Source organism: Argopecten irradians, chromosome 15, assembly GCF_041381155.1.
Source record: "Argopecten irradians isolate NY chromosome 15, Ai_NY, whole genome shotgun sequence".
Lineage (NCBI taxonomy): Eukaryota > Metazoa > Mollusca > Bivalvia > Pectinida > Pectinidae > Argopecten > Argopecten irradians.
Window position 1 is genome coordinate 26,335,371 of NC_091148.1, and position 15,940 is coordinate 26,351,310.

Sequence of the window (15,940 nt, forward strand, 5' to 3'; positions counted from 1 at the left end):
TTGAGGGTAAACTATTGGAACACCTGACCGTCTCCATTGAGGGTAAACTATTTGAACACCTGACCGTCTCCATTGAGGGTAAACTATTGGAACACCTGACCGTCTCTATTGAGGGTAAATTATTTGAACACCTGACCGTCTCCATTGAGGGTAAACTATTGGAACACCTGACCGTCTCCATTGAGGGTAAACTATTGGAACACCTGAGCGTCACATTTTGATCTATTACATTTACTTCCTATTGAATCTTTACCTCACTCTTTATCTTCTTTTCCTCAAGACAGCTGAAGCGGTGTACAGGAACGGGTTGATTGCTGCATTGATGGGCAGTACAAACACCATCACCCAGGCGTACACCTCGATCGGGATTGGGATTCCGTACCATGATAGAATTCCTACAACATTGATCATTATCAAAGCTATTGAACCTACTACGTTCACCTAACCGAATATTGAACAATTTATGCTGGAGACATTTCCGACAAAACAAATAGATATTATTATATAACCTGTTTTGACACTTATCAACAACATTTACTTGTTTCACAATAATAATACAATATGACAGTATCACCTCAACGCTGAAAGAAATGAGAATAAAAACTCATAATTAGTAAATTATTAAAGCAAATAACAGGCTTTATTTCTGGTTATTTTATTTTCATGTTTAACTATATTTTGAACAATACGATATATACGAAACCACCAATCTTGACAGAAAAACGTACCCATGACACCAATCGGGAACCAACAGCAGAAGTCTGTCATCACCACAAAGAATAGAGTCGTCGATACGCTTCTCTCTCTTTGGCGACTCTGAGACGAAGTAATGTTGCGACCACTTTTCCTCAAACTTTTATAAATACAAATTTGTCCTATGAATATAACTATAAACAGGAAGCTGTTGAGGCAAACAAACACAGCAAAGGAATACTCAGTGCCTGGTTGTTCAACTCCTGTAAGTGGTAGTGCCAGACACACGCCTGATTGGGAGTAGAATTCACCATTGAAGTATGACTGCATGGTCAAAATAGGGATTACGGCAAATGTTATTGAAACAATCCACATTAGCATGCAGGCAGTCAAGGCTAACCTCCAGGATTTTCCCCCCCGTGACAGACGAGACAGTGGGAACATAACACCGATTAGTCTATCTAACGTCACCAGTAAAATGAGAAACGTCGACATCTCACTGGATACAGTCGACAATACACCTGCTATGGTACATAAAATACTTTTTCTCCATCCCTGGTCATTCCAGGCGTATACACCGTTATAATACACATCAATTATACCTATTATCAACAGGTAGATTGCCATCAATAAATCAGAAATATGCCAAATTCAGAGTGAAGAGTGAATAATTCTTTTTCATGTTTTCCCTATCCAGGAACAATCTATAAACTATGACAACTAGATTTCCAATAAAAGCAGAGATTCCAATCATCCAAAGACAAACTCTGAGGACAGTAGAACCAATCAAGGCAGAACATGAGGATATGGCATCAACTTCAGATTTACAGTTTAGATAATAACACTTTATCAACGAAAGTTGTGTTTGAATACAGTTATTGTCCGATACTGATGCTGGCTTTACGCAACACATGAATGGGGTGTTCGTTGATAAAATTCCTAAATTTTCTAATCTTTCAAACATACGTTCCTTTACTATCATTTTATTACCCACGATACTCAACCACTTTAACGTACTTGGTAGAGCTGGTAAATGTGTCAGTCGGTTGTATGACAAGTCTAACATTATTAGTTCCAACTGTTTGGTAGAGGACACTGTGGAATCGATTATTTGAAACACATTATCAGGCAAAGAAGATATTTTGTTATAATTCAAAAAAAGTTCAACTAAATCCAATAGTCCTATGAACATATCCAATGGTATTTCCGTTATGTAATTTTCGGAGATATCAAGACTTCCCAGATAACGCAATCCGCTGAACAACCCGTTTGGAAGAACGCTTATCCGGTTGTTATTGAGAGAGATAGACCTGATATTTGGCAATCTTTTAAATATGCCGAGATGCAGATCTGCAATATTATTGATCTTCATGTCAAGAATACTCAGCTGGAAAACATCATGTGGTAAACGTTTAATTTTGTTACGGTGCAAGTCAATGATCCCCAGATTATACAGTCCAGCGAAGACGTCATGGGGTATGTCGTCTATGTAGTTTGATGATAGGTTAAGGAAACAAAGATTAGTCAGTCCATTGAATACTTCGCGGGGAATATCTACAATATAATTTGATGCTAGGTTCAGATCCCTTAGATTAGCCAGTCCGTAGAAAACGTCGGGGGTTACATTGTCTATGTAGTTTGATGATAGGTTCAGATAACTAAGATTTGTCAGACCATTGAAGACGTCATGTGGTATATCTGCAATATGATTTGATGCTAGGCTAAGGCTATCAAGATTAGTCAGTCCATTGAAGACGTCATGTGGTATATCTGCAATATAATTTGATGCTAGGCTAAGGCCATCAAGATTAGTTAGTCCATTGAAGACGTCATGGGGTATATCTGCAATATAATTTGATGCTAGGCTAAGGCTATCAAGATTAGTCAGTCCATTGAAGACGTCATGTGGTATATCTGCAATATAATTTGATGCTAGATCAAGATACATCAGGTTATCCAGTCCTTGGAAGACTCTGGGAGGGAGAACACGTAACTTGTTGGAGTTCAGACGTAATATCAGCAGATCAGATAACCCAGCAAACACGTGGTCGGGTAGAATGGTAATGTTTCTGTTGGAAATGTCAAGCTGGCTGATTTCCATAGCTTTGGGGATCACTTCAGGTACAAAGTAGTTTAGATCGTGGTCATATTTAAACTCACGGGATAAAATCAAAGTTGAACAGTTATGAGGTTCTGAAGGAAAAAAACATAGTCAGATAAGGTTATTTAAATTCTGCTTGACTACCAATACAATTCATTTTTAAAATCGTGTTCTGAATTTTCTATAATTCAATTTCGCAGATTTATAGTTCTCTTAAGGGTTGTTCGACTTGCCAATGTCAGGTGTATAAGGGTGTAAATAAAGAAAATAAAATGTAGACCAGGCTTCTCTAAACGAATAATATACATGCTACTTTAAACGAAAAACAGTGTATTCATTTGCATATATGTATATTATCGTGATGGATTCCTGAACATCGACAGAGACGTTTTGATCTTTTAGTTACAAAGTTAACTCTTTAATGGATGTCGAGTTCCAAATACTTAAGACGTTATACCGGTCATGCGGTCAAAATACTGTCAATAAGACTTGTTATTTGTTGTGTGACCGACTTATTTGTGTCTATAATTTTCCTAATGTTTATTTCAGTAACATCTGAGGGGTTTTCAATTCTGCTTGATACTCTGGTCATATATAACAGTACATTGCGACTGCAAAATAGAATAACAAACTTTAAAGTTATAACTTTAAGAAACCGGTCCATATTAAAAGTAAAAGACAAAGATGAGAATTCTTATGAAGGTTACACTCACATCACACACATATATATATATAACATATATAAGTCAAAACGGGTTCTGTCCCCTGGCCGAGACACACCAAAGTCTATAAAATTGGTAGTTTCTGTTCCTGCTTAGCGTTCGGCATACAGGGAGTTGGACGACTGGTTCGCCCGTTGTCAGTATAATGTGACCGGGTGGGGTGTGTTGCTTGGCGTCTTCGGCGGCATGCTTCAGTGATATAGCACTATAAAAAGGGCAACAGTTCCACTATACAACACGAACATACCGCAGTCTCCCAGTACACTCACCTCGCACAACATACACGCAACACACCGCATACATGGGAGGCCGTCCTTACATGACCATAGCTGTTAATAGGACGTTAATAAATCAAACAAACAAATAAAAGTCAAAACGGAATAAATCTTATTTCACTGACAACTTTTGAAATACCAATTTAAAACATGATTACTAACGGTGATGAAACTATATTTACGTCGCACTTACCACAGTTATCTTCGTTTTCAGTATCTGAACAATAAATGCGACATTCGTAATTTACCACTCGGCGTGTGACTTTTGGTGGATAGGTGATCTGCAGTCTACCTGAAAATCGGTGAAAGTCATTTGATCTGACATTAGAAAAATTCTGTCACACACACTACAGCGATTACAGACGTTATAGAATTTTACATCTAATTAACATCTTCAAATATAGGATGAAACGATTGCTCGCGGTTGTTCAATGCACAGCATGTCTGCGGAGAATCAATTTCTGATTATTTCAATGGTGTTTTGAATGTGCGGATTATAGTGAAAGGTAAAGCGGAGATAAACCACTCGCGAAACTTATCCGCTGTAGAGTATTTGTACACAATATTTCATATCTGAGTACTGCATACTTTACTGTTACATCGTAGGTCTCCTATGACATTACAACTGATCAAACGTAGGCTTGACATATAAATGTTATCATAAAGGACTAACAGATAATCATCATAGACTCGCATTTGAAGCCTCTTCAATCCACTTTGGTTCGTAAATTCGTGGTGTAAACGTGCATCTTAAGGATTAAAACATAGTTATAAGTGAATAGAACAAGTTTGAAGTGATGTATTGTAACTAGAACATAAGAAATATTTTGAAGCGATACATTGCAACTAGAACATTACAAAGAATTCGAAGTGATATATTGTAACTAGAAATTAAAGTGCGTTCATTGCTTTGGTTTCACAGAGACTGAAACAACAACAAAAAGTGTTTAGAATAACTGAACCTTTGTATAACAGAATATTGTAGGATTGAAAGATATAATAATAAGGTCTGTCGATATATAAACCGAAAACAAAAGTGCACTCTGCATTAATCACGTGATAGTAGTGGACTTTTACTTCAGAATCAAGGGGAGATAACTTTTTATGAGAACTCGTTATTGGTTTATGACGTCATTAAAACGCGTGTTTCAACCTATCGGTCTATGACTTGATAGATAAACTTATTTAGCCAATTAAAAACACGTTACACTCTACATTAATATTCAATATGTACAATTACCTTTGTCAACCAGCTGCGTTGTAATTAGTTGTTGGCTGCTTTCAGTTTTCGACTCACCATGAAAATCGTAGATACTTTCATTCAAGTTCTGTCCTATTCCACTGTCTGTTGGAAGTAGGATATCTGATTGATTCAAAAGTTGACCTGAAGTAACATGCCAAAATAACACTGTTATGTAAAACATACATCTGTACATCAAGATCCACATATTTGTTTTTCTTTTTCTAAATTGTTACCCAGGATAACCTGCATCAATAGAAGCACAGCGATGTCACTAAACAACAGATTTGAGAAATAACATTGAAACTAGAGCGATGTCACAGCACAGATGACCTTGAGACTGGAGCGACGTCACAGCACAGATGACCTTGAGACTGGAGCGATGTCACACACAGATGACCTTGAGACTGAAGTGATGTCACAGCACAGATGACCTTGAGACTGGAGTAATGTCACAGCACAGATGACCTTGAGACTGGATTGATGTAACAGCACAGATGACTTTGAGACTGGAGTGATGTCACAGCACAGATGACCTTGAGACTGGAGTAATGTCACAGCACAGATGACCTTGAGACTTGATTGATGTAACAGCACAGATGACTTTGAGACTGGAGTGATGTCACAGCACAGATGACCTTGAGACTGGAGTGATGTCACAGCACAAATGACCAAGATACAAAATGTATTTGGAGATGTTACAAGCAGCCGAACTTGAGATTGTAGGGATGTAAAAGCAGAGATGACCTTGAGACTGGTGGAGACTAAATCAATGTCACAGAAAATCTGTCCGAAATATTGAGCTGTTCACAGACTGGTTACTACCTGCATCCACTAACTTAGACAACCTCTCTAACAATGAGGCAACATACTGTGCATCTACACTATATGTGATACTTCTAATGTGTGTCACAAATGAAATGTCACTTAGCTCGACAAGAGTTGTCATTGGCACGAAATAAATTAACAACATTATCGAATGAGCGTGGTCAGAACGTTTGTGCTGATAGGACTGGACACTGGAGAAATTGATATGGTGTATTATTGAAAATTAACGCTGACATTTCAAAAAGGCCTTCAAAAAGTAAAGCACTCATATTTATAAATGTTGAATTGATATGTTGGAATTGTTGCGTTAACAAACAGGTTTATTTTACGATAATCATCCCTTTTCCATAGCATGCAAACTAGGAGTCATGTAAGCATTAAATATGTATGCAACATCTGTCATTTAGAAGGAATTAAACGTCGAATCAATTTGATGGACATAAAAATACATTTTTTATTTGGTATATTAAAAACATTTCAAATTCAATCGTCCGAAATTGCTTCAAATCTGCAAATCGATAAAGATAATAAGCGTCACACTCCACCCAATCATATAGTATTATTGCCAGGCAAACAAGTCGTCCCATTCTCTTTGTGCTAAGCAAGGACATATGATCGAAGTCGTCCCATCATTGATTATATGTACATGTTTATGATATCACGTATCACTTTCTATTTAGATATCATGTACATATGTATAAATGTATATATCATTTGCCAGTTTCTACCTAGAGATGACGCTCCTTTGATATCATGTACCAGTTTCTACCTTGAGTTGTCGTTCCTTTGATATCATGTGTCAGTTTCTACCTAGAGTTGTCGTTCCTTTGATATCATGTACCAGTTTCTACCTTGAGTTGTCGTACCTTTGATATCAAGTACCAGTTTCTACCTTGAGTTGTCGTTCCTTTGATATCAAGTACCAGTTTCTACCTTGAATTGTCGTTCCTTTGATATCATGTACCAGTTTCTACCTTGAGTTGTCGTACCTTTGATATCATGTACCAGTTTCTACCTTGAGTTGTCGTTCCTTTGATATCAAGTACCAGTTTCTACCTTGAATTGTCGTTCCTTTGATATCATGTACCAGTTTCTACCTTGAGTTGTCGTTCCTTTGATATCATGTACCAGTTTCTACCTTGAGTTGTCGTTCCTTTGATATCAAGTACCAGTTTCTACCTTGAGTTGTCGTTCCTTTGATATCATGTACCAAATTCTACCTTGAGTTGTCGTACCTTTGATATCATGTGCCAGTTTCTACCTAGACATGTCGTACCTTTGACATCATGTACCAATTTCTACCTAGAGATGTCGTACCTTTTATATCATGCACAGGTTTGTACCTAGAGTTGTCGTTCCTTTGATATCATGTACCAGTTTCTACCTAGAGGTGTCGTACCTTTGATGTCATGTACCAGTTTCTACCTTGAGTTTTCTTTCCTTTGATATCATGTACCAGTTTCTACCTTGAGTTGTCGTTCCTTTGATGTCATGTACCAACTTCTACCTTGAGTTGTCGTACCTTTGATATCATGTGCCAGTTTCTACCTTGCGATGTCGTAACTTTGACATAATTTACCAATTTCTACCTAGAGATGTCGTAACTTATATATCATGTACAGGTTTGTACCAAGAGTTATCTTTCTTTTAATATCATGTACCAACTTCTACCTAGAGTTGTCGTACCTTTGATATCATGTTCGAATTTCTACCTTGAGTTGTCGTTCCTTTGATATCATGTACCAGTTTCTACCTGGAGTTGTCGTACCTTTGATATCATGTACCAGTTTCTATCTAGAGTTGTTTTTTCTTTGATATCATGTGCCAGTTTCTACATAGAGATATCGTATCTTTGATATCATGTACAAGTTTCTACCTAGAGTTGTCTTTCCTTTGATATCATGTACCAGTTTCTACCTAGAGATATCGTACCTTTGATATCATGTACAAGTTTCTGCCTAGAGTTATCTTTCCTTTGATATCATGTACCAGTTTCTACCTAGAGATATCGTACCTTTGATATCATGTACAAGTTTCTACCTAGAGTTATCTTTCCTTTGATATCATGTACCAGTTTCATGCTATTTTTACCTCGACTTGACAATTATTTCACATACTTACAGGAACTCTGATAATTGACATACTTATTTTGTGGTACGGTTCAGAACCCGTCATGGATGGTCATTCTGTTCTAACCGAGTGTATCCCTTCGTGTCACTGCGTCAAAAATGACGGGATAAAAAGAAGGGAGGTAACTTTGGAAGATAATAATAGGACTTATGTACAGACTAATAACACTGTATCCCCCTTTGCTTCCGTTTCTATGGGTTTGGTTTGGGATGTAGGTTACGTCAGGAGCTGGCTTCTCATTATCTTACGGAGTAAAACAAAGTAGCTCTGGTGGATCAGAATGGAGCTTGCGTGAACGCTGAATCTCATATTGTATCCTCTCCACTTCCGGTTCCAAGTGCTCCCGTTTGTTATTACGTGCAGTCATACTCTTACAGCAGCCTAAGATATGTTACAAACCCAATGACAATCACCATTTGAATAAAAGTCTTTGGCCAATGACTCTCCTTTTGAAGTTGCTTAGTATGCAGTTATAGGGAGCCAGGGAAGCAACTAATTACCACATATAACAGCATACTCAGAGCTATCATTCTGGTCCAGTTCAAGTAAGTCCATGCCGCACTCTTAAACGACTTGTTTTCTTACACACTGTTGATGAATTAAAAAAATCAGTGGAAGACGATTGTATATCCCTTAGGAGTTTTCGTATTAAGGAACGTAACTTAATTGTAAAGACTATTATGTTGCTGTATGATTTAGAAGGAGCCATTATATTTAGTTTTGTCCTAATTATTATGCATTATATGTTGACAACAAAAGATATATGTATGCTGCTGTCAATAGGAGGTCTTTTTGAGCTATTTTGCGGATTTATTTTGTTCAGTCTGTCTTTTTTTACATCAAAACTTCATATCGTGAATGTAATATCGTCCATAACGTTTGGGCATGAAAATCAAATTGAATGTATAGTCAGTTTTAACTATATGAAAGACTATTTACATGGACGAAATTTTTTATTACTTAATTCTTCAAAATCTACGGAAATCCGTGAATCTATTGGAATGCATAATAAAATGTCATTGTAACATAAGTCTACTTTCTGTTTTAATTTTTTCGTCCCAGACTTGTGGCAAACGACGAGTCTATGTTGTTCATAATACAAGGGAGGTAACTCGTAGCTCAATATAAAAACAATCGTCATCAACATAAGTTGTGTCCCTTCCGTGTGTTCATGATACCATACATTACTAAACTCCTTTTTTCAGATTTGTACCAGTTGTACTGAATTGATACGGCACCGTCTAGTGGGTGTGGTGGTCACGTATGGTAGCACCCATATGGAAGATACACTTTAATTTCAAAAAACTTATTATTTCCAAACTTTAGAATAGTTCAGATATCAAAAAGAATATATATATATATATAGATTTAAGATGCAGTGAAATCCATAATAAATAACATTAATCGAATATAAATGCTAGGCCTTCACGTTCTATTACACATACATTTGTATCGGTACAACTAGTACTAACCCGCAAATGGAACGCATGGTTAGTCAATACGTGACATAAAACTATATGTCTAAAATCGGTATTTCAACCAAAGTCGGGTTCCAGCTGAATTTGACTTCCCATAGTTGCCGCCTTAAACGTTCATGAACGTTGAAACTTTATATAATCACAAAGCAAAATAGAACTTTCATCTTTATGATTTAAATAACATCAAAAACGTTTTACTGATCGCTATTTCACATATTTCCAAAAAAAGTCATGTCAAATTTACATCAAAAGAACAAAATAGTTCATTAAATCGACCTTAATTTCAGGTCATGTTTAGGTGACTTTCAGCTCCACCTCTTGTTCCTGTGAAATTGACCTGAAGATATTCTGTCTGTGTAACAATATCGCTTTGATTCTGAACGAGGTCAGGGACATGGGTTAAATAATTGATTGTTTATCTCCTAAAGACTATTATATCACTTTACCATTTATTGTAAATACCCCAATATTATATCAAGCGGTGTTACTAAAACATGGAAGAAATATAAATACATAAAAATGACGGTGAAAATTTATTTTTAAAAACCAAAAACTGTATTTAAAGGAGGTTAATTATTTACACAAAACATCAACATCAGATTGTTAAATCTTGACCAGTCTTCCAAGGGTAAGACAAAAGAGATCTTTTTGAGAATTTATGTATTTGGTTTTCGGAAGGCAAATGTATAAGTAATCACAGTTACAGTGGGCAGCAGGTTTTATTATGATAAAATACACATAAACATAAAAACTTCATCGTCCATGTTAGTGGTCACAGACATTCACTGCATACTGGTAATGCTTTCCACCAACTAACCATTTGTCTTTATTATGGCGATCCAGACCAAAAACATACGTTGTGTGAAGACGATGTTGATTCAGGTTCTGTAATGAGATCAAAATAAAAACAAGGAGTGAAATAAAAACTCAAGATGAAAACTTTAGTGTTAAAATGTACTAATCTGTCTGATATGGTGTTTTTGAAATAATTTGTAATAATACACCTTACACTCTACATACCTTCAGTTAGTACCTGGTAACTATCTAAGTAAGGTTTCTAGATATCAACCCCGAGACTGATGGTAAACTATTGGAACACCTGAGCGTCTCCATTGAGGGTAAACTATTGGAACACCTGAGCGTCTCCATTGAGGGTAAACTATTTGAACACCTGAGCGTCTCCATTGAGGGTAAACTATTGGAACACCTGACCGTCTCCATTGAGGGTAAACTATTGGAACACCTGACCGTCTCCATTGAGGGTAAACTATTGGAACACCTGACCGTCTCCATTGAGGGTAAACTATTGGAACACCTGACCGTCTCCATTGAGGGTAAACTATTGGAACACCTCAGCGTCACATTTTGATCTATTACATTTACTTCCTATTGAATCTTTACCTCACTCTATATCTTCTTTTCCTCAAGACAGCTGAAGCGGTGTACAGGAATGGGTTGATTGCTGCATTGATGGGCAGTACAAACACCATCACCCAGGCGTACACCTCGTTCGGGATTGGTATTCCGTACACTGATAGAATTCCTACAACATTGATCATTATCAAAGCTATTGAATAACTACGTTCACCTAACCGAATATTGAACAATATATGCTGGAGACATTTACGACAAAACAAATAGATATTATTATATAACCTGTTTTGACACTTATCAACAACATTTACTTGTTTCACAATAATAATACAATATGACAGTATCACCTCAACGCTGAAAGAAATGAGAATAAAAACTCATAATTAGTAAATTATTAAAGCAAATAACAGGCTTTATTTCTGGTTATTTTATTTTCATGTTTAACTATATTTTGAACAATACGGTATATACGAAACCACCAATCTTGACAGAAAAACGTACCCATGACACCAATCGGGAACCAACAGCAGAAGTCTGTCATCACCACAAAGAATAGAGTCGTCGATACGCTTCTCTCTCTTTGGCGACTCTGAGACGAAGTAATGTTGCGACCACTTTTCCTCAAACTTTTATAAATACAAATTTGTCCTATGAATATAACTATAAACAGGAAGCTGTTGAGGCAAACAAACACAGCAAAGGAATACTCAGTGCCTGGTTGTTCAACTCCTGTAAGTGGTAGTGCCAGACACACGCCTGATTGGGAGTAGAATTCACCATTGAAGTATGACTGCATGGTCACAATAGGGATTACGGCAAATGTTATTGAAACAATCCACATTAGCATGTAGGCAGTCAAGGCTAACCTCCAGGATTTCTCCCCCCGAGACAGATGAGACAGTGGGAACATAACAACGATTAGTCTATCTAACGTCACCAGTAAAATGAGAAACGTCGACATCTCACTGGATACAGTCGACAACACACCTGCTATGGTACATAAAATACTGTTTTGCCATCCCTGGTCATTCCAGGCGTATACACCGTTATAATACACATCAATTACACCTATTATCAACAGGTAGATTGCCATCAGTAAATCAGAAATAGCCAAATTCAGAGTGAAGAGTGAATAATTCTTTTTCATGTTTTCCCTATCCAGAAACAATCTATAAACTATGACAACTAAATTTCCAATGAAAGCAGAGATTCCAATCGTCCAAAGACAAACTCTGAGAACAGTAGAACCAATCAAGGCAGAACATGAGAATATGGCATCAACTTCAGATTTACAGTTTAGATAATAACACTTTATCAACGAAAGTTGTGTTTGAATACAGTTATTGTCCGATACTGATGCTGGCTTTACGCAACACATGAATGGGGTGTTCGTGAATAAAGTTTTTAAATTTTCTAATCTTTCAAACATACGTTCCTTTACTATCATTTTATTACCCACGATGCTCAACCACATTAACGTACTTGGTAGAGCTGGTAAATGTGTCAGTCGGTTGTATGACAAGTCTAATATTCTTAGTCCCAACTGTTTGGTAGAGGACACTGTGGAATCGATTATTTGAAACACATTATCAGGCAAAGAAGATATTTTGTTATAATTCAAAAAAAGTTCAACTAAACCCAATAGTCCTATGAACATATCCAATGGTATTTCCGTTATGTAATTTTCGGAGATATCAAGACTTCCCAGATAACGCAATCCGCTGAACAACCCGTTTGGAAGAACGCTTATCCGGTTGTTATTGAGAGAGATAGACCTGATATTTGACAATCTTTTGAATATGCCGAGATGCAGATCTGCAATATTATTGATCTTCATGTCAAAAATACTCAGCTGGAAAACATCATGTGGTAAACGTTTAATTTTGTTACGGTGCAAGTCAATGATCTCCAGATTATACAGTCCAGCGAAGACGTCATGGGGTATGTCGTCTATGTAGTTTGATGATAGGTTAAGGAAACAAAGATTAGTCAGTCCATTGAATACTTCGCGGGGAATATCTACAATATAATTTGATGCTAGGTTCAGATCCCTTAGATTAGCCAGTCCGTAGAAAACGTCGAGGGGTACATTGTCTATGTAGTTTGATGATAGGTTCAGATAACTAAGATTTGTCAGACCATTGAAGACGTCATGTGGTATATCTGCAATATGATTTGATGCTAGGCTAAGGCTATCAAGATTAGTCAGTCCATTGAAGACGTCATGTGGTATATCTGCAATATAATTTGATGCTAGGCTAAGGCCATCAAGATTAGTCAGTCCATTGAAGACGTCATGGGGTATATCTGCAATATAATTTGATGCTAGGCTAAGGCTATCAAGATTAGTCAGTCCATTGAAGACGTCATGTGGTATATCTGCAATATAATTTGATGCTAGATCAAGATACATCAGGTTATCCAGTCCTTGGAAGACTCTGGGAGGGAGAACACGTAACTTGTTGGAGTTCAGACGTAATATCAGCAGATCAGATAACCCAGCAAACACGTGGTCGGGTAGAATGGTAATGTTTCTGTTGGAAATGTCAAGCTGGCTGACTTCCATAGCTTTGGGGATCACTTCAGGTACAAAGTAGTTTAGATCGTGGTCATATTTAAACTCTCGGGATGAAATCAAAGTTGAACAGTTATGAGGCTCTGAAGGAAAAAAAAACCAGAGTCAGATAAGGTTATTTAAATTCTGCTTGACTACCAATACAATTCATTTTTAAAATCGGTACTCATGTTGTTCGGAATTTTCTATAATTCAATTTCGCAGATTTATAGTTCTCTTAAGAGTTGTTTGACTTGCCAATGTCAGGTGTATAAGGGTGTAAATAAAGAAAATAAAATGTAGACCAGGCTTCTCTAAACGAATAATATACATGCTACTTTAAACGAAAAACAGTGTATTTATTTGCATATATGTATATTATCGTGATGGATTCCTGAACATCGACAGTGACGTTTTGATCTTTTAGTTACAAAGTTAACTCTTTAATGGATGTCGAGTTCCCAATACTTAAGACGTTATACCGGTCATGCGGTCAAAATACTGTCAATAAGACTTGTTATTTGTTGTGTGACCGACTTATTTGTGTCTATAATTTTCCTAATGTTTATTTCAGTAACATCTGAGGGGTTTTCAATTCTGCTTGATACTCTGGTCATATATAGCAGTACATTGCGACTGCAAAATAGAATAATAAACTTTAAAGTTATAACTTTAAGAAACCGGTCCATATTAAAAGGAAAAGACAAAGATGGGAATTCTTATGAAGGTTACACTCACATCACATATATATATATATAACATATATAAGTCAAAACGGGTTCTGTCCCCTGGCCGAGACACACCAAAGTCTATAAAATTGGTAGTTTCTGCTCCTGCTTAGCGTTCGGCATACAGGGAGTTGGACGACTGGTTCGCCCGTTGTCAGTATAATGTGACCGGGTGGGGTGTGTTGCTTGGTGTCTTCGGCGGCATGCTTCAGTGATATAGCACTATAAAAAGGGCAACAGTTCCACTATACAACACGAACATACCGCAGTCTCCCAGTACACTCACCTCGCACAACATACACGCAACACACCGCATACATGGGAGGCCGTCCTTACATGACCATAGCTGTTAATAGGACGTTAATAAATCAAACAAACAAACAAAAGTCAAAACGGAATTAATCTTATTTTACTGACAACTTTTGAAATACCAATTCAAAACATGATTACTAACGGTGATGAAACTATATTTACGTCGCACTTACCACAGTTATCTTCGTTTTCCGTATCTGAACAATAAATGCGACATTCGTAATTTACCACTCGGCGTGTGACTTTTGGTGGATAGGTGATCTGCAGTCTACCTGAAAATCGGTGAAAGTCATTTGATCTGACATTAGAAAAATTCTGTCACACACACTACAGCGATTACAGACGTTATAGAATTTCACATCTAATTAACATCTTCAAATATAGGATGAAACGATTGCTCGCGGTTGTTCAATGCACAGCATGTCTGCGGAGAATCAATTTCTGATTATTTCAATGGTGTTTTGAATGTGCGGATTATAGTGAAAGGTAAAGCGGAAATAAACCACTCGCGAAACTTATCCGCTGTAGAGTATTTGTACACAATATTTCATATCTAAGTACTGCATACTTTACTGTTACATCGTAGGTCTCCTATGACATTACAACTGATCAAACGTAGGCTTGACATATAAATGTTATCATAAAGGACTAACAGATAATCATCATAAACTCGCATTTGAAGCCTCTTCAATCCACTTTGGTTCGTAAATTCGTGGTGTAAACGTGCATCTTAAGGATTAAAACATAGTTATAAGTGAATAGAACGAGTTTGAAGTGATGTATTGTAACTAGAACATAAGAAATATTTTGAAGCGATACATTGCAACTAGAACATTACAAAGAATTCGAAGTGATATATTGTAACTAGAAATTAAAGTGCGTTCATTGCTTTGGTTTCACAGAGACTGAAACAACAACAAAAAGTGTTTAGAATAACTGAACCTTTGTATAACAGAATATTGAAGGATTGAAAGATGTAATAATAAGGTCTGTCGATATATAAACCGAAAACAAAAGTGCACTCTGCATTAATCACGTGATAGTATTGGACTTTTACTTCAGAATCAAGTGGAGATAACTTTTTATGAGAACTCGTTATTGGTTTATGACGTCATTAAAACGCGTGTTTCAACCTATCGGTCTATGACTTGATAGATAAACTTATTTAGCCAATTAAAAACACGTTACACTCTACATTAATATTCAATATGCACAATTACCTTTGTCAACCAGCTGCGTTGTAATTAGTTGTTGGCTGCTTTCAGTCTTCGACTCACCATGAAAATCGTAGATACTTTCATTCCAGTTCTGCCCTATTCCACTGTCTGTTGGAAGTAGGATATCTGATTGATTCAAAAGTTGACCTGAAGTAACTTGCCAAAATAACACTGTTATGTAAAACATGCATCTGTATATCAAGATCCACATATTTGATTTTCTTTTTCTAAATTGTTACCCAGGATAATCTGCATCAATAGAAGCACAACGATGTCACTAAACAACAG

The 15,940-nt window shown here is 36.7% G+C and overlaps 2 protein-coding genes and 1 pseudogene across 2 annotated transcripts; all 3 read right to left on the reverse strand.

The window, feature by feature from the left end:
• Positions 1 to 261: 261 nt before the first annotated feature.
• Positions 262 to 1,690, reverse strand: LOC138309403 (G-protein coupled receptor GRL101-like; annotated as a pseudogene).
• Positions 1,691 to 1,701: 11 nt separating this feature from the next.
• Positions 1,702 to 8,544, reverse strand: LOC138308719 (leucine-rich repeat-containing protein 15-like). Its single transcript, XM_069249747.1, has 5 exons — positions 8,490 to 8,544; positions 5,032 to 5,175; positions 3,985 to 4,083; positions 1,862 to 2,886; positions 1,702 to 1,719 (listed from the first exon to the last, which is right to left on the reverse strand). The coding sequence occupies exons 1-5, from the start codon at positions 8,542 to 8,544 to the stop codon at positions 1,702 to 1,704; spliced, it is 1,341 nt and encodes a 446-aa protein (XP_069105848.1).
• A 1,682-nt stretch (positions 8,545 to 10,226) lies between these two features.
• On the reverse strand, positions 10,227 to 12,303 carry LOC138309402 (G-protein coupled receptor GRL101-like). Its single transcript, XM_069250591.1, has 3 exons — positions 11,343 to 12,303; positions 10,869 to 11,010; positions 10,227 to 10,352 (listed from the first exon to the last, which is right to left on the reverse strand). Exons 1-3 carry the CDS (start codon positions 12,286 to 12,288, stop codon positions 10,346 to 10,348), a joined length of 1,095 nt encoding a protein of 364 aa, XP_069106692.1. The 5' UTR covers positions 12,289 to 12,303; the 3' UTR covers positions 10,227 to 10,345.
• Positions 12,304 to 15,940: the final 3,637 nt, after the last annotated feature.

What these genes read in the sequence shown, in the direction of transcription:
- LOC138308719 (XM_069249747.1), bottom strand. Translation starts at nt 8,544, where the DNA reads ATGGACTTACTTGAACTGGACCAGAATGATAGCTCTGAGTATGCTGTT. An exon ending in TGAGTATGCTGTTATATGTG is followed by an intron (nt 5,176 to 8,489) that starts GTAATTAGTTGC and finishes ATGTTACTTCAG; the next exon opens with GTCAACTTTTGAATCAATCA. An exon ending in AACGCAGCTGGTTGACAAAG is followed by an intron (nt 4,084 to 5,031) that starts GTAATTGTACAT and finishes ACCGATTTTCAG; the next exon opens with GTAGACTGCAGATCACCTAT.
- LOC138309402 (XM_069250591.1), bottom strand. Translation starts at nt 12,288, where the DNA reads ATGATAGTAAAGGAACGTATGTTTGAAAGATTAGAAAATTTAAAAACT. An exon ending in GTTCCCGATTGGTGTCATGG is followed by an intron (nt 11,011 to 11,342) that starts GTACGTTTTTCT and finishes TCAATGTTGTAG; the next exon opens with GAATTCTATCAGTGTACGGA.